The sequence below is a fragment of the Halichoerus grypus genome, chromosome 3 (assembly GCF_964656455.1).
Source record: "Halichoerus grypus chromosome 3, mHalGry1.hap1.1, whole genome shotgun sequence".
NCBI classification, from domain to species: domain Eukaryota; kingdom Metazoa; phylum Chordata; class Mammalia; order Carnivora; family Phocidae; genus Halichoerus; species Halichoerus grypus.
The window spans coordinates 25,291,354-25,311,258 of NC_135714.1; the positions used below are offsets into that span (position 1 = coordinate 25,291,354).

Below are 19,905 nucleotides of genomic sequence, written 5' to 3' on the forward strand. Positions count from 1 at the left end.
CTGGGATCGAGCCCCGCATCGGGCTTTCTGCTCAGCAGAAAGCCTGCTTCTCCCTCTCCCTCTGTCTCCCCCCTGCTCATGCTCTCTCTCTCTCCGTATCTCTGTGTCTCAAATGAATAAATAAAATCTTTAAAAAAAAAAAAAAAAAAATTAAAAAAAATAAAAAAATAAAAAAATAAAAAAATGAATAAGAAAGTGCTTTTTCTTTTGATGATAAAATTAATAGGGTCTTCCCATGTAGAAGTCAGCAACACAGCATGTACAATGACAATAAATAATTATCTTTGCATTTTACCTTTGGGAAAGAGGAAAGTCATTCCAGATTCCTGTGAAGAGCACTGGAATTTCCTCACTGAGCTCTCAGCACACAGTATAAAAATCTCAGGCCATAGTGGTTCAAAAATCAATGGGCTGACAAATGTCAATATTTCAGTTATCCATCACGACAGGAAACAATGGTGTGCGTCGGACTGCCTTCATTTGAGAGATTTGGCAGAGTGAAACTTCTGAAATAGCCAATACAAATGATAGCCAAAACAGGAATGTAATGTTAAAGTACAGAGGATGGTGTGTGCAAATAGAGGCAGAGGGCATAAATATTTGGGGGATCATTTAAATAACCCCCTCTTTAATTTTAAACTAAATCTACCCAAGATCATGTATAGGCAAATCTCACTGATTACATTGTTGTGACTATATTTGCAGAGGTTAAAATTTGTCCATCTTTTAAGTCCAAAGCCTTGTAAAAAAAAAAAAAAAGTGATGCCATATGATATAAATTGGAGCCCAGTCATATTATGTTCTTTTGTTTGGCAATAAAATAAACTACAAAATATATTAAATAAAACCCTAGAGGTTATTCTTTTAGAATCTGTTGAGGAAGACCGGGTTTTGTTTTGGTTTTGTTTTTGTTTTTTCTCTCTTTCTCTTTTTCAAATAAAAACAAAGTCTATTAAAAAAAAATCTTTAATAACAAGAAGATACATACTTGTTCTCCAAAGACAGACACATATTAACAAATTTACTTACATATACAGGTAATTCTTAATTTCCATCTCTAATCCTGATCCCTAAGAGCTGTCTAGATATGACTTAGCTTTATGGTAATAGAAGACTTTTCCCATTCCACTAGGCAGCAACATTAATTAGGACTACATGCTATTTCATCAAAACTTCAGGAGCTTGACTGCATTTACCCAATGCACTGCATTTCACATAATATTTCTATTCAGCAAACACATTGGCAAATGTATTTCTAGGTGAACATTTAAGGGATTATTTTACAGCACATATTAGGTCATTCGGCATGGTGGGTGGGAGGTGGGCATGGGCTAGGGTGGGGTAGGTGATGATATTGCTAGTATGTTCACACCCGTAACCTACTTGTACTTTGCTTTTTTTACTTTTTACCACATGATGTGCTGTCAATTTAGGTTCTACTTCTGAGTCACCCTGATGTTTTAGAATGTATTTTAAATATAAGGTTTTGCATATTTGCATTCCATGAATAATGTATAAGCAGGAAGGAATCCAATTGGCAAAAGTACACGATTTCTGGGATAATTTATAAATACAGAAAATTATCTATTTGGATTTAATAACTTTTCTTATGCATGTGGAAAAATTTATACCCAGACAAATATACATATGCGTTTTATTTCTACTTGAGAATATACACACGTCCCTGTCCTGTAACAAATGCATATGTACCTGTCTTCTACATGCTTAAATTTATTAGTTTGTTCATTCCTCTCTTTCCATAATATTCGATGTTTTTGCAAAACCTTATCTTTAATGGATATGAAATATAAACTGTTCTATGGGAATGATGAACTATGGGGTGTAGAAAAAAGGAAAATAATATGATAAATAATATATGTATCTCCCCCTTCCAATTTCATGCAAATAAGGAAAGCCTGTTGCAGAATGTCCAACTATAACATCGCCTTCTCCTTGAATTTCAGATTCAAGACCTCTTCCAGATGTAGCCCTGACTGGGAAGTGTACCCGTGAGTGTGATGAATATGGCCACTCAGACTCCTGCTGGATGCCGGTCCGCACTTCTCCAGAGAGGAAGAAGAGCCAGCCCAAACTCTCCACTTTCATGCCTGTTGATGAACGAGGAAGCCAGGAAAAGCTGGCCAATGGTGAGGCCGCCATCATGGGTGACCGCAACAGAAACCTCCTGAACAAAAAGTTGACCTCGTCCTATGAGACCTTCAGTGCAGCTAGTTTCAGCAAAAATGAGGAAGCCAACCCTGAGGATATTCCCCTTACAAAAACAGGGGAATACAAGCCATCTCCTGTCAATACTCTCACTAGAAGAGAAGTTTACCTGTAGGCTATAAAGAAGAACAGCAAAGTTCTTTTCATGTATGAGAAGGAGAATAAGGGGCAAAAAACCTTACAAAAACCGTGTAATCAAAAAGAGGGGGCTACCAAAGAGACAAAGCTTTGCCTGCCACTTCTGCCTCCAGATCAGGCCTTTAGTGATACTGTTAGCCTGATTGTAATGTATAATGTAGAAACCATCCTTGTTACTTGCATGTCTAACCCCCTCACTGATTATTCCCAACACCCGCTATTCCTCTTCCCCATCCCCCTCCAAGGAGGAAAAAAAAAAAAAAAATTGGTTGCAAGTTTCTTTCATGGTAACAAGCCTGATTAGCAGAACACAACACACTCTCATTATCCCTAAGCTGAAGCATGATTTAGTCACTTTGATTTAGTTCGAATGCCATCCGGTTGGTCAAAAAAACACCACAAAAAGCAAAAAAACGAAAAACAAACAAAGAACAGATCAGGTAAATGTATTTCAGACATACCATCAGAATATGATTAATCACCATGAAAGGCAATCCCCCCAAAATGATAGAGTTCCTGTAAAGGTACAGTTCTTATTAAGGTGGACTCTATAAGAAGAATATTGAGAATCTCACAGCTTTAAAATTCTAACAAAGACTGACAGCTAGACAATACCCAGTTAGAGATTGCAGTCCCAAACTGGCTTATACGTAGTTCTTTTCAAGTCAGGGGTATCCACTTCAATCCCATACATTCATCGAATATTCTTAGTATACACACAATCTTGACCACATATATCAATTACACTAATTATAACTTGTAAAAATTATATATATATATTTTTTTCAGAACAACACCGCTGTTATCAACTAACTGGAACAATTGTGTCATTAAAAGGCCAAAGATCACACGGCAGATCAGGGATATCATGAAGCAGATTTGGTCTTGACGTGGAAATCCATTAAGCAATGAAAGCAACTGAACCCATGCACACACAGAAATACTCAAACACTAGCTTCTTTTACATTGTCTCTATACCTGAAAACATGCATTCTCTTTTAAAATGGGTTTTCTTTGAAAGCTCAGAAAATGAAAAACTAAAGTGATGTATTTTTGGTATTACAGTAGGCAATTAGTTAAGGTTCAAGTTTAGTTTCAAAAACTATTATCAGGGAAGATTCCACTTGTAAAAACCATATTTGTGGGTAGGTAGGGAAAGAAGGATATGTTGGTATACAGTCTTTTAAGTTAAAATCACTATTATCATTTTAGTATCCAGGTGATGCTTACTGGTCTTATTATTTACGTTTCAAATAACCAATTGTATTTTTTATGTGTTTAAGGCACTCTTTCATATAACACAAGTGCATTAATTTTGAATCCTGTGCAATATAGCACTATTTCAAGACTCACAACATTGAAACAAGGTGACACCCTAATTGATTTGTCACTAATGTGATTCTGAACATGATTGGATATGTCTTAAAACAAATCCAGACGGAACATGAAAGAAATGAGTTCTGGGTAGTGATATGTCTCCTTGTATGTACATCTCAAAGTGGAAAAATATGCAATTTTTTCAGTGAAAAAAAAACCCCACAGAATATGCAGACTTTGGGTCATTTGTTCTATAGAGGATGATTTAACATAATTAGAAATTATGAGCTGGGACATTCAGACAGAAGTGACAATCCAGGGACAGAATAGGGGATAACAGGTGAAAAGAGCAAATGTTCCCAACACTGAATGTTTGCAACCTGGTTAGGACATAGCCTGATGGCTCTCTAGCAAACTGTAGAAATAATGTAGCTTTGGATAGTTTTATTCTTTACAGAATTTCTTAGTATATAAGGTGAAGCAGCCTGGACTAGAGGTTGTGAACTCACTATAGGTCATCAAAATGTTTATCTTTGAAAACCACATCTCTGTTTGGTGGGCTACTCTTTTGGGGTCGTTTCCTTCTGCTCTTTCTTAAATGGAGTTTTGATTTTGATGTTAGTTTATGTATAATAGTTAGGATGAAAGAAGATATGTAATTGAAACAAAAACATTAGACTAAAATACCAATAATTGAACATGTTTATGTTTGATTATTATTTACATGATGGAAAGATGCAATTCTAGTACTTTGTTAGGAAACTGCATTAAAGCAGTTCTGCCTTGTATAATCTGTATTAAGACAAAATGCTTCTAAAGATACTTATGAAATGTATACATATTTTTTCTTGCACGTTACAAAGCAAATACTCAGTTGCATAACACAGGTGTTCAACAAACTTTTTTTAATGCATTTATTTTCTTTCTTTCATGAGACATTGAAACCATTAGATAGCTCATTTCACTCTATCTTAAAACCCTTCCGTTGTCTATAAAGCTAATACGGGTCATACTGGACCTTTGGATTAATTGGATCCACATTCCCCAATGACGTTTGCACCACATTCAAGACAGCCATGTCATTGTCATTTAACTCATGAGCCTTTCTTTAGAACTAAAATGGGTGTGAAAGAATAAAATTCAGTGTACTGTAAGTATTCTCAGTAATTCTAGTAGAATTAGCTCTCATAACATGTTTACTATATAATGAGCTGGCATGACACAGAAATATATTTTGTGTTTGTATGACTTTTATTTTGAATAGGCTAAATCCAGTGCCACTCCATATATAAAGTGCTTTTGAAAAAAATCAATAAAAAGAAACAAAAAAAAATAAATAAATGAGTGAATGCAAAACAAGCAACTGTGCCTTTTATACCTGTTGTTATGGTAAAAAAACGGTTGTTGGGTTTGGACAATGAGGGAAAATGGGCTATTCCCAACTTTTTTGATCCTGTATATTTACCCATGTTTATTTTCTGAAAATAATAAATAATATATTAAAAATTTGCCTTCTGACAAACTCAGATAATGGACCAGTCTTAAATATCGTTCATTCATAAAACAAAACTAAGGCATTAACATGGACTGCTTAATTCTGACTAGAAGGCTAAAGCATTTACTGTAATAGTAACACAGAGAGAGATTATCAGGGGTGAAATCAGTCCATTTTGCAAGGTCAAATATTGATTTCAAATTTCTATTCTTTATTTCCTTTTTGTTATTTTTCTTTTAGCTGCTGTTTCATTTTGGTTGTACAGTATATAAACCATACTTGTTTTCTGTACACAAGACTCCCAAGTGAACTTTGCATGCGTTATACATTAGGACACATTTATAAATTAATAACTATATAAATTTATGTGTATTAAAATTTATGTGTACGTCTGTAGTTTCAGTCTAAAATCTAATGCTCATTCTGAACCTCCAGATATCATTTCTGTATGGTTTCTGACTGGCCTGTTGCCTGAGTTTCAGAAAACAAGGGAGGCATTATTTTTATGGGAAGAGAAACTAAGATGGTAATGAAGATGTCTGGCTGCAAGGCTACCCTAGGAAGCTCTCTTATAGGAAAATAAAATGACACACAGACCAGAAGAAACCTCCAAGAATAAAGCCATCCTAAACCCAGGCCGGAGAAATCTGAAGACCCAAGTAATTTTAGGGATATTGTATCCATGATAAATATACAATGTGTCCTTAGAGGGGAAAAAAAAAAACAAAAACAGTGAAGATGATCAAGAATATTCTAAAGCTGGTCAGCTGTGACCCAGGTAGAGGTAGATCTAACATCTGGAGGAAAACCTCATTCTTTCAGCTATCTAGGGTTTACTTTCAGACAACTTTTCCTACATTTTAAAGCACTTGCATTCAGTGTGGTACGATCTGTTTGTAATGTTAATCATTGACTATTGTTCTGCTACTTGGATGTTGATAGTGAAGCAGAGAACAATTTATCATCGTTTATTATGAGTCACTATGCACGCAACTATGCTAAACATGGCGAAATGTATTAAACACTCGTCCAACTATTTATGAAATACTTTACATAATTTAATTTGCTTTTGTACAGTTTTATGTAAATAAATTGCTTGTCATTTTTGTCTCTGCAAATTAAAATATAACATGGTCAAATGGTTTCACACTTGTAAGCGTACTTCTCTGTTGACAGGTAATTCCGTTTTGATTGGACGAGAAGTGAATGGATGCATGTACCAGTTTGATTTAAAATGGTTTGATTTCTGCTAAGTTAAGATGGAGTAAAGAAGATAATGCTACAGTAATTGTTGATTTAGAGGACACCGTGCATAACTGTCATTTTACTTTGCTTTATAACAGAGTAGAACTTGGATCTTCCAGTTTCATCCAAATAATTCCTAAGACAGTTACCTAGCTGGCTTTTACATGTTAAGTGGGCAGTAGAGGAACTTCTCATCATTAATATAAGGATTGATTTTTTCCGGTGTTATCTAGAGAAATTTCACGTTTAAGGTAAAACTAATTCTAAGTCAAAATGTATCTCTGTTAAGGAAATGTTTGGTTTTAATCTAACGTAGTGACTACAAAAACATTAGAGATGAAAAGAAAGCCTTATATCATGTGAGATGTAGAGAAAAAAATTTGAAGCAAAAAATAGAATTTTTACTGTGCTCATTTGTTTCTTTAGTTAAGCTTTCTCTGCTTTTAATTTTTTTTTCCAACAACCAGCATATATATATATACACACACACATATATATGTATATATGTATATATATATATGGCTATTCTGTTTACTCTTTGTTATCAGATTATACTCGTAATTATAATGGCTATCTTCTTTATTGATTTAATGGTATCTATTCAAACAGGTAAATTCTCTTCTTTAATCCAACTCAGAGACTTAAAAGAGAAAGAAAATACTTTCTACGTATACAAATAGATTCTATGGAATTTTTGGCCCATCTCACAACAGTACTGCTAACCCCTACCTATGTAGGAAATTAGGCATTCTCAAGATCCTTGCATGGAAGTTTCTCTACCATTTTTTTCTCTCTCTTGGATTAAATCCAATGTACTTTATATAGAATGACATGTTCTTTCTTAAATCAAAGATAACTTTGTAAATTGATAGTGGCTGGCAGCCTTCCTTCTCTGAAAAAGGAATTAAGAGTGAAGTATGGTGAGAAAGTCTGCTGCAAGTTGTAATGAGGTGAACAAATGATATGTGCATTCATTTGGCTTTCTGCATTTCTAATGGTGAGAACTGAACATCAGTACGTAAGTCAGTGGAACGGTACATAAAATGAAATCACTGCATATTCTTGTTTTAAATTTTCTATTTAGATTTGACAAATATATATTTCTCTTTACCCTAAAATTGCATTCTTAGGTTAAAAATATATTCTTTTAAAAACCTCAAACATGTAAAAACACAGTGATACATTTAGAAAGAAGGTAGACCTGAAGAAGGCCAACAAAAGTTGTGTGCATTCCTTCCAAGGCTTAGGTCTCCATTATTCTACCATTTCTGATTTGTTGGAAGAGTTTCATTTAGTCACTTAGAAGCTTGACTTAGCACAACAGTATCTTACATTTATAGCACACATTATGGTTTACAAATGTTTTATAAGATTCATCACAAAATTCCCATAATACCTGCAATAGGTGAAAAAACTATTAGATGAGCCATGTATAAAGGGTTTTACTTTTATTGAATTGTTCTCAGATTGAATAAAAACATAAAGTTCTGCCAATATTAACATTTCCCCCCTGCTAGCTTATGTACCAATCAAAATATTTTGCATGATTTAGCAGAGTGACAAGGAAAAGAATTCTCCTTATTTACCCGAATAAAATAGGCATTCGTAAAGTGGGAATTAGGGGGAGGGGGGCACTAATTATGCAGACTGGCAGGTAATTATTTTTATTTGACATTGCACAACATACCCTGGCAGTAACTGTAATTTGTATGGGATTTCTGACAGCTCTTGAAAACAGCATAGCCTAATTTCTTCCTGCTGAATACCCCTGGCCTAACCTATCAGGCCATGAGGTTGTTGTTGTTTTTGTTTTTTTTTAAGATTTTATTTATTTATTTGACAGAGAGAGACACAGTGAGGGAGGGAACACAAGCAGGGGGAGTGGGAGAGGAGAAGCAGGCTTCCCGCCGAGCAGGGAGCCCGATGCGGGGCTCGATCCCAGGACCCTGGGATCACGACCTGAGCCGTAGGCAGACACTTAACGACTGAGCCACCCAGGCGCCCCAGGCCATGAGGTTTTGATGGACATTGGCTGGATAAATAATCTAGGTGTTGGGATTTGAATAATCACAAGTGACAGCACTATCAAAATTGATCAGATAATTATAGAATTCCCAAATTTACTTTGGTTTCAACAGGCTGATTTCACAAAGAAATTCATTTATTGAGTTTTTGTCTTGTCCCTTTTCCATTTTCATATTTAATCTTTTTTTCTGTGTTCCCACCTCAAAGCTCTTTGACATACTTTAAGTTATTTACTCTGTGTTTTTCCCCTTTCTGAAAGTAAACCTAATTTCCCCTGGAGGTGGTTGGATGTTAGGTAGCTAACCAAGGACTAGAGGATTTGCAACCCAATCAGCTTTATTTTAATGGAAATTTACAATATCAGTACTTGAGCTCTTAGAAGGCCCAGTGAAGAGGGACTGAACTTATAGTTGTTTATTTTCTCTTATCTTTATCCCTATTCTAATACTTGTTTATAAACTGCACGGAGCAAGGTGATTAACAAAGATAATATAAATTTTCCAAGCTGCAGGGAGTGAGGAAAAGATATGAATGTAGAATGTGGAATACTAAACATTTATGTTCTCCTTTAACACTAACTTTATTTTTTCCTGTTGTGCTGCTGTTAAATGGAAATTTTATTTATTGGTTGAATTTAATTATGTGTGACCCACACAGATATAATTTTGTCTATTTATTGAAACTCCTGTGGGAAGATGTAGAAGATGCTTAATCGTTCATAAATGTAAAATTTGCCCCCAACACTCTCAGGTGATGGTAAACAAAAATTATAGTTTACTCGTGATGTTCAGTTTTATTTTTTTCCATTAAAAGTTATGATTCAAATGATCCATCACCAGAAAGGTCATAAGGAAGATGCATGAGGTCAACAAATAAATGTCAGATATAGTCTTAGAGATTAATATGGGTTTTGAAAAATAAAAATGTTAATCAATGTGCCTAATTAAAAAAAAGAGAGAGTTCACTAAAGAGACACCTGAATAAGCAATCTAAAGCAAGAGATAAAAACCAAGATGTTTTATTTTGGTAATTTAATTGAAAGTACATTACAATATCCCAGCCTTAGTAAAATTAGTAGTAAGTTGATTGGATAATGTCAGGGTTTTTTTTTTTTTTTCTAAGTGTGTTTTATAGAATGTTACACAGAACATTTTTATTGCAGTTTTATGGATTGTTATAAAAATTTGACTGTGTATTTAAACCATCTTATAATACCTTTATGGAAAGGAAGGGAGGGCAAAAAAATAAGTAGAAAAAAATAAAGAAATAAAATAAGAAGATGGCCAGGTCACTTACTTAGTTTTAACACCTGCCTGTTTTTTTTGTTTGTTTGTTTGTTTGTTTTTTTAAGGTTTTATTTATTTATTTGTCAGAGAGAGAGAGCACAAGCTGGGGAGAGGCGGGCAGAGGGACAAGTAGGCTGCCTGCTGAGCAAGGAGCCTGATGGGGGACTTAATCCCAGGATCCTGGGATCCTGACCGGAAGGCAAAGGCAGTCCATAAACTGACTGAGCCACCCAGGCATCCCTTAACACCTTGCCTTTCAGAAAGAAACAATTATTTGAATGTTTTTCCAGACCCTACAGTTCTGCTAGAATATACTTGATTAGTATTTCTTAAACTAGAGTTTATGATTCACTGAGAGACTGCAGAGTTTTAGAGATCCAGGTATTCTATGATAATTTTTTAAAGATTTGAGTTTTACCAAATGAGGTTCAAAGTAATCTTTCAGCACAAATAGTTTTCAGTGATAATTCTCAACTGAAGCTGAATTTAACAGAATAAAATGTTTACTTTGTAAGTCAATACTTATCCATGTATTATGGGGACAATTACATTCTCTGGAGTCCAAAGGGATCTTTTTTTTTTTTTTTTTTTCTTTTTCTTTACAAGAGTCTATATCTTACTCAGTTGTGAAAAACACCAATTCAGAAATTTGGATGAGAAGCAAAGTATTAAACAATATGAATGATTAGAGTAGAAGATATAAACATATACAAAGTTGGCAAACTTTTTCTCTAAAGGGCTAGATGGCAAATATTTTAGGTTTTGCAATTCAAGAAGTAAAATCAAAGATATTGTGTAGGTTTTTATATGCTGAGAAGGAAAACAAATTTCCAGATTTTTTTTCAATCATTTAAATAGATAAATACTATTCTTAACTGAGGAGATATACAAAAGCAAACAGTGGGCTGGATATGAATTATAGTTTGCTGACCCTGTTATATAGGAAAAACTTCTTCAATTGATACTAATATCTGAGAACCCATCACTAAAATTCCTCTTCTTATACCTTAGCTAAGTATGTCCCTGTTTGACCAGGACAACCCTGGTTCATGTCTTTGTCCAGTGAAGTCACTAATAATCACCCTCACATGTTAGATTATGTGGTTACCCTAATTATCAGGGTTATTCCTGCCCATTGACCAGCAATGTAAAAATCTCATCCCTAGATCACAAAAGATAGACTTTGTAAGAGATGCAGGTGGATGTGTATAAAGTCCTCAGTCAACCTGAAAAGTGCTCATAATCTTCTCAATGCAGGAATCATCATTGTCCACTTCATAAAAAATTAAAAAAGTGTGTCTTACTCTGGAAGTTCCCAGTTTGGTTTAGAGGTAGGAGATTTGCCTGTTTCCATTGGATCAAAAGCTTTAACCATACTTCCACTTAAATGCCACAGATAAGAGCTCATTATATTATGTTCAGTAAAAAATAGTATAAAGTTTCATATTTAGAATCTAATATGCACAAAATAAAAAGAAGAAATACTGTGACAAATGTATTAGAATACTTGAGATGGGGTGACTTTTTTGTCCTCTTTTACGTTTTCCAAATTGTACACTTGACCAGGTCTTACATTAACAATATAAAAAAGTGAACATTTTGAAGTATTCTAAAATTATGGGCAGTTGAGTAAATAAATTTAAGAGTAATAAAAGAAACAATTTAACTTTAAAAGATTTAAAAGATTGCACAGGGGTACCTGGGTGGCTCAGTCGATTAAGCAGCTAACTCCTGATTTCGGCTCAGGTTATGATCTCGGTGTCCTGGGATCAAGCCCTGCAATGGGCTCCCTGCTCAGCGGGGAGTTTGCTTCTCCCTCTCCCTTTGCCTCTCCCCCTACTTGTTCTCTCTCTCTCTCCATCTCTCTCTCTCTTCTCAAATAAATAAATAAAATCTTTAAAATAAATAAAAGATTGGACACTTTTTATCTGCCCCCAAAGAAAGTTGTATTTAAAAAGAAGTTAGATTATCATTACACTGTGACATGTGACATTAGCTATTTCCTATCCCAGGAAAGTAAATATGATATGCTACATAACTTCGGAGTTTGTTGTTACCAAACTAGTGTGAAGGAAATCGTCTTCATATAAAGCCTAAACATGAACTCTGCTAAGCCTGTAAATTAAATGTGAAATTTATATTTTGAAGAAAGTAATATATAACCACGCAGGAAAAAAATAGGACAACAGTGAACTTATTATCTAGTATTTAATCAACATAGAAAACATGGATGGGTGCTTCAGTATGTAAATTAGATTATCTCAATATGAGTTATCCAATATGACTGTCTCTGAGGCTTCCAACTGGGAATGTTGGTAAATTTCGACTGTATAGTTGTCAGGGGTAGTTGATTGTGTTAAACCTCTGGAAATGAAGCTATTGAAAAAGCAACTATAAAAATCATGTCTGGTATAAGAAACAATGAACATTCTCATTGACTAAAATAATCTGGGAACACAAGTGAATAGAAGAAAAGATAAATTCTCAGTCATATAGGACAGGTACGATCATTCCATACATGGTTTGAGAAATAAAAAGGGCAGTTGAGAATGCTACCAAATTGGAAAACTTGCTTCAAGGTTATAGATGTTATTGGCAAAGAAGATGAACAGGATGCGTAATATAGCTCTTATCCGAAGAAACTCATCCTTCAGTGAGCCATTTCTTTGGTAATACTTAAGCTATGCTCCTGCTGTGTCAATTACTGGGATTCTTAGAGAGATGTTTAGTGTACCGCCTGTTGACATCTTTCCTTAAATTGTCTGGCATACTCCAGGCTCATTTTTTCTGTTTTTCTCCATCTTTTATTAGATGAAAACAAATAGTATAACAGATGATTTGATTTTTCTCTCTGGTTAGGATTTATATGTATTTCACAGAGAGCATTTTGTTATCCTCAGGTTTAAAGGCTCTCAGTCATCAGAGAAACACTCCCACTTGACTATAAATGTAAGTCAGATGATTATAATGACAGTGTCACAGGTGGAAAAATAATCTTCACTCCATTGTAATCCGATCCAACACTGACAAAGTATCATACATCGCTTTGGTGTTTCATTGGAGATGAAAGCACCAATTTATATTTTATGAAGGGCAGGAAGATCCGTGTAAACAGAAGGATATACTGAGGTTCAGTTTCAACCTGTGTTACAAATATGAAGAAATGATTTAGGATAGTGGTTTGGAGCCAGATTGCCAGAAGTAATTTGGAAATGGCATTTGCATTGCTTGTTTTCATCGGACTCATGAAAAAAAGGCCTTGATCTCTGCATACTTGCTTCCCCACAGCATCATGGCAAAGAACTCCCAGAGGTATCACTCCTTCCACACAGATTTAAAATAACCATCATAGAGGAATCTGATGGAACATATTTATTTTACTCACAGCATGGTCAACTTCAATCTAGGAATGTCTAGATGTTCCCATTAGCTCTAAATTTATTTGTTTTAGCTGTAATTTGATTCAGTTTTAACCAGTATGCAAGTCTTGGTTACAACTCTATCAGGCACAGTGTAATCTCTAGGCTAAGATTCAAATCAGAAAGTGTATCTCCAACACAGCTTCTGAAAGACGTGATGCCACTTCTCAGTCTTCTCTAGTTGTTCAGGTAAACAACTTTGTGGAAAAGTCATCTATTAAAATGATCATTGCAGGAGCGCCTGGGTGGCCCAGTTGGTTAAGCATCGGACTCTTGGTTTTGGCTCAGGTCATGATCTCAAGGTCATGAGGTTGAGCCCCAAGTGGGGCTCCATGCTTAGTGTAGAGTCTGCTTAAGTTTCTCTCTCCCTCTCCCCTCCCCTCCCCACCCTCTAAAAAAAATAAATAAATAAACCCTTAAAGAAAAGTGATCATTGCCATTCTGGCTTTCAAAGTTGTTTCTCCTTATTTTCAAATACATAAGAATAATTTAATAAATTCAGAACAAAATTTCTGAAAATATATCATTTTCTTGCAAAAAGTTACACATACATCGTTTTACCCCCTATGCTGTTTAACATTGTGTATTTCCTCCAGGAAATGTAGATGTAATTTATTAACAGAAATATATGAGGCATATCAAACATGATGCTAAATATCTGGGGTATAGTGGTGAGCAAGATATGAATGGTCCCTTCTCTTATAGAGTTATATAATATAGGCGGGAGGCAGCCAGAGGAAAGACACATTGTGACTGCTAAGAGCCACACAGCACTTGGTACTTGGTATATTTAATGATGAGAAAATAGAAGTTGTTTAGGATAACTTGTGGGACGTCCATATTAGACTTTTGCAGTAGGAATAGCGACTCAAAGAGGCATCCACGATTAGGAATGAGGATGAAGTTTTCAGGCAAAGATAACTGTGTCTAAAGGCCAGGGGGGTCTGAGAAAGTATGAAGATTTGAAGAATTGAAAGAGGTTCAGGATGGGGAAATAAAAAAGAAGTGGATATGAGGGTGTTTGGGAGTGGTGAGTGAAAGGGCAGGGGGTAAGCATAATGGGGATGGTGGTAAGAAGGGGATGAATCCTCAAAAGTTTGCTGTCTCCCTTCCTAAAAAAACACAACAAAACAAAACACTGAGTATTTTATGACTAAATAATTGTGTTATGAAGGGCCCTTATGTTTCAAAGAACTGAGATATTTAAAGGTTGTTCCAGTGTTGTGAGAAAAAAGTTCAGGGTCTTACTCAGCAGCTGAAGCACTGTCCATCAAGGAACTGGATGGTTATTCATTATACCAACCAGTGTCTTTTCACCTCCTGAATGCCATCAATCTCTCCATCTCGTCCTGGCCACAGGACTTGGCCCATCTCTGTCTCCACTGCCATTCCTGCTGTTGTGCCCAGCAGTGGTACTTATTAGACAAGCTCTGCCCAATATGGTAGCCACTAGCCACATGTGGGTATTTAAACATGAATTCAATGAACATTCTTTGGTCTCAGTTCTGTTATGGTCTGACTGAAGTAGATAAAATGATTAAGCTCCTAGGCTGTTGGTCATCTTACTGGCTGCTTTTAGGTCATCCTGCTGCAATCTGTTGAGCCCAGGGTGAGATGAAACAAAATATGACCTAATTTAATCAAAAGGAAATCCCTAAAACTGCTGCTTTTAGTAGCAGAAGGAGGCTACAGGCATCATATTATATATAATATATATATTTCAACAAATATATATATATATATATATATATATATATATATATATATATATATATATCAAGAAATATTTGCCACTATGCTGGATACTGAGGATACAGAGTCAAATAAGATATGCTCCATGCATTCAAGAAAGATGTTACTTGGAACACTGGTAATACTAAATTATGAATACCACAGGAGAAAAATGCATGCAGTTCTTAGGACATAAACAAAAAACAAAAATGGTCTGGCTGAGGCACCTGGGGAGGCTGATAAAGAAGGTTTATAAAGGTTAACATGGAAATATTAAGAGCAGTTAAACAGGCAATAAGAAGAAAATAAATATTCCAAGCATAGGAAATAGCAACGCTAACAGCTAAAGGTAGGAAAATAGAGAAATCAGAGATTGTACCTGCGTGTTCAGTATGCTCAGAGCACAATGGGAGGACAGGAGTCCCTCCATCCCACATTACAGCAGTCTTGCAAGTGCCCTACTTCAGTTCCATTTTTTACACCCACACTGTATATGAGTTAATCTTTCTTTCACATTATTTTGCTATATCAACAATGGTGGATAGCTGCTCTTCTCATCAATCAAGCATTCCTTCTAACTTATTTTATTAAAGTCAGCTCAGTTTTCCTTTGCCAGTTGCCTGCAGTTAAGGTTCTCCATTTTCCTGTGGCCACATGTTGGATAGGTGACTCATCTGGGAGCCAATTTGACCCTCTCTCCAATTCAGAGGCGACCCAAGGACAGAAATTAGTTTGGATTTATCGATTCTGATTTTGGTGCCCTAAAGGTTATTCCATAATGTCTGCATCCTAGAGCACCAGAGTTGTTTCCAAAGAGCCCTGTAAGAGTTTATCTACCACCTGCCTTTTTTTTTTTTTTAAAGATTTTATTTATTTATTTGATAGAGACACAGCGAGAGAGGGAACACAAACAGGGGGAGTGGGAGAGAGAGAAGCAGGCTTCCTGCCGAGCGGGGAGCCCGATGTGGGGCTCGATCCCAGGACCCCGGGACCATGACCCGAGCCGAAGGCAGACGCTTAACGACTGAGCCACCCAGGCGCCCCAACTACCACCTGCCTTTTATTGAACATTTTAATCCTAATGCCTACAGTGTGTGCTTAATGACATTGAAGAGAAAACCAAATACTTGAAAACACAGAAAACAGATGCATATTCTCAGTGTTCTATTCATACCACTTTATCTTTCCACCTTTCCAGTTGTATCTGTCCCAGACTCCTCATGGCTACTGTGTGCCACATTTAGGTGTATTCAATATTCCAGGACTTGCCATATATAGTTCAGTCTCTAGGTCATTCTCCCAACCCCCAAAGATTTGCTTCCCCAAACTGTCCAAATCCTGCGCATGGTACAATGTGTAGATCAGACTTAGATTCCCTATCACTTTCTCTGACTCTCCAGCTCAAAATCATCTCTCTGTTCCTTGAAACTCTAATTTGAGATATAAATAAAATTTCTTCATTCGTCATTTCCTACAGAAGAGAGTTTCACAAAAATATTCCTGGCTTTTTGTCCCACATCCCACTCTTCCTCACAGCAGAAGAATGAATTGATTTATTGATGAGAGACATTTGCCCATTTTCTTTCTTGAATCCAGAGGAGCTTTTTTTTAATAAATAAATAAAAACCCACGAGGATTTTTTTTTTCCTCACTTCCTTGCTGGAATCTTTGCTTCTTGCATTTACTTATGGCCCCATCCTATGGATATTGCTACATAGAGACAGGGATGGGGATAGAGTTGAAGATGGAGATAAAGATAGAGAATTTAAAGGTTTTTCTGCAGCTTCCCCAGATTTCCTGTTACACAAATGATGAGAGAATAGTGCCACTTAAGTCTCCCAAGATTGATAAAATCCCAAGACTCCCAAGATTTGTAAAACACCTTAATGTCTTGTCTTTGCTTTTGAGGTCTCTCTTTAATAGGGAAAATTATGTTCCAATACTAAAGGTTTTCAAGAGTGACATTACATGTCGTTATGGAATAATATTCTTGGAAGTAACTGAGCACATTTCCTGCTAAATCATTCAGCATATTTCAACAGTTTCAACATTCGCTAATGCACTAATTTTGAGTGACTGATTGCTGATTAATAAGTATCTTTATTCATTGTTCAGGAAAAGGTACTGTGATTTGTAGAAATGCAAAGATCAAAAAAAAAAAAAAGTGGATCATAATATCTGTCCTTAGAATCATGACTGAATTATATGTTCTGAGTTTTATATATAACAATTAGTAGACCACAAACACACACACACACACACCCTCTGTCTGCTCTTTTTACTGTTTTTATGCATCTCAATGTCTACATATATAAGATGGCATTAAATGTTGTTAATTATTCAAGATAAATAACTACCTGGGTGCTTAGCTATAATATTTTTTAAAACCTAGGCAATGACTAAGAAGTTTATAATAAAGAAGAACATATGTTAATGAAACAGTAGAATAGAAGTCTATAAAAATGTGAACTAGAAAGGAGTGAGCTGATGGCAGGTCTTCATGCTTGTGATGAAAAATAAATTTGCTTAGGTTTCCTTTTCATAAGCTGAAATGTAAGTGATGTGAATTTTAGTTAACTTGGAGGACAGGAGGGAACTGGTGGAAAGCCTAGAAATTTCTTAATGTGTGTTTAATTTCATGCTTTCAGAATGATAACAATAACAACAATAATACATGCTAATGTATCAACTATTCATGTTCCAGGCTCTGAGTGTAATACCATCCCGGAATTATGTCTAAGCAAATAGAAAAATTAGCTTTTATGATCTCCATTTTCAGATGGGGAGACTGAGTCTCAGTCAAATTAAATTAGTTGGCTATTAACAAAAAGATCTAGGACTCCCAAACCGTATCTGAATGACTTCAAGGCCCACACCTCTTTGTGCTTAACCACCATCCTCCATCATCTTCTAATGAGAACTTTCACATCTGCTTCAATAATTGTGTCTTGTGCAGAGCATTTTCCTTAACTGAGCATGCACTGTGAGGACAGGACAAAGGTTTCTTTCTAAGCAAAATTTCTCAACCGTGACACTATTAACACTTCAGCCCATATAAATTTGTGTTGTGAGAGGCCGCCCTGGGCATTGAAGGATAGTTAGGAGCATCCCTGGCTTCCACTCACTAGACACCAAGGGCACCTCCTCCTCAGTCATTCAATAAAAAATCTATGCAGACATTGCAAAATGTCCCCACCCCCACACCCCAGATTAGGGAGGTCGAAATTGCATTTGGTTGAAAACCACTGCTCTAGAGTTTCATTTGCTCTTTAATCTGACCAAATTCCAGGCCAGAGTGTTTGTTGACTGTTGAGAAACACATGTTTTGTGGTATCTTACATGGTACACAATAATGTAGAATTTTTGTGTGTAGACATAAAGGTGACTTTTTCCTAATCCAGTGAGCCATTTAAGAGCAAAAGAATGAAAGTTATTCATGTTCTGAACCAGAGTCAATTTTATATGCATACATTTAAAAAAAATTCTTAGAAAGGAACTTCCCTCTCTCTCTCTCTGTCTCTTTTTCTCTCTGTTTTCTTCTTCTCTGGATCTCCTCACTCACTCTTGAGCCCTCTACACCCTTCTTCTTTCTTCCCTACCTTCCTGCTTCCCTCCTTTCCTCCATTCTGATCTCTCTCCCTCCTTTCTTTTTTTTTCTCCTTTTGCCCCTCCCACCCTCCCTTCCACTCTCCCTTCTTTCTCCTCTCCCTCTATTCCTTTCCCTCATTCCTTCCTTTCTCCTTCCCTTGCTGAGGTAGGTTAAAAAGAAACACACTTTTCAGTAGTACATACTTTTAACTTAGTCTTGAATGTTCTAGTCAATTTTAGTAATTAACAAAAAGCAAAATATTTGAGAGATTGTGAGTTTGTGTGAAAATTAGGCTCCAGAATAATTTGTATTACATTTTTCTACATATAATTTTGGAAATATGTTTTATTTTATTTTATTTTAAAGATCTTATTTATTTATTTGATAGAGAGAGACAGATAGTGACAGCGATAGCGAGAGAGAGCACAAGCAGGGGGAGAGGCAAAGGGAGAGGGAGAAGCAGGCTCCCTGTGGCGCAGGGAACTTGACGTGGGGCTGGATCCCAGGACCCTGAGATCATGACCTGAGCCAAAGGCAGACACTTAACGACTGAGCCAACCAGGCACCCCGGAAATATGTTTTATTTTAACAGGAAATTACATCCCGCCATTAAGATTAAAATGAAACAATTGCTACCAATGATGTTTGAACTTAAAAATCTATCTGTACTGATAATTTTGCATAGATAATATTTTCATGATATGTTTATTATTTTTACCAAGATAAATTCAATAGAGAGCGCTAGGTCCAACAATTTAAATGACATTAAACACAAAAAGCCAAGGATATTCAGAACCATTTACTCTCTGTTTAAAAAGCCATTTTCAGGGGGCGCCTGGGTGGCTCAGTCGTTAAGCGTCTGCCTTCGGCTCAGGTCATGATCCCAGGGTCCTGGGATCGAGCCCCGCATCGGGCTCCCTGCTCAGCGGGAAGCCTGCTTCTCCCTCTCCCACTCTCTCTGCTTGTGTTCTCTCTGTCAAATAAATAAATAAAATCTTAAAAAAAAAAAAAAAAGCCATTTTCAGAATAAATAAATAAATAAAATAAAAAGCCATTTTCTTCTTTCTGTATTCCTTTGAGTCAATGGGAGTACCAAAAGAGTTACGATGAGAAGAAACGGTACTTTCTTTCACATGTTGCTATCTTTTCTTATTTGATGAGGAAACTAAGAGTTTTTAAGTGATAAAAGAAATCCATGTGCAGTAAATATGGGTAAATCAAAGGGGAACAGCCCATACTGTCTAGGCAACAAATGTAATGGAATTTAAAGTCAGAAGCTATTTTTTTTTTATTTTTTACAAGATTTATTCATTTGAGAGAGAGAGAGAGAGAGTGCGTGCCCAGCAGGGCAGTGGGCAGGGAGGAGCAGATGGAGAGGGAGAGAGAATCACAAGCAGACACATCCCGACACATCTCAGGACCCCGATACCACAA

At 36.0% G+C, this 19,905-nt stretch overlaps 1 protein-coding gene across 9 annotated transcripts in view; it reads left to right on the top strand.

The window, feature by feature from the left end:
- The window catches only part of PCDH7 (protocadherin 7), a 415,867-nt gene extending 409,547 nt beyond the window's left edge, over positions 1–6,320 (top strand). For 6 of the 9 annotated variants that reach the window (XM_036071940.2, XM_036071942.2, XM_036071945.2 and 3 more), the window contains one exon: positions 1,965–6,320. In XM_036071940.2, coding sequence (XP_035927833.1) covers positions 1,965–2,341 — 377 coding nt within the window. In that variant the 3' untranslated portion in view covers positions 2,342–6,320. The remainder of the gene's footprint in view (positions 1–1,964) is intronic. The other 3 variants (XM_036071947.2, XM_036071949.2, XM_036071957.2) reach the window with 2 other exon arrangements.
- Positions 6,321–19,905: the final 13,585 nt, after the last annotated feature.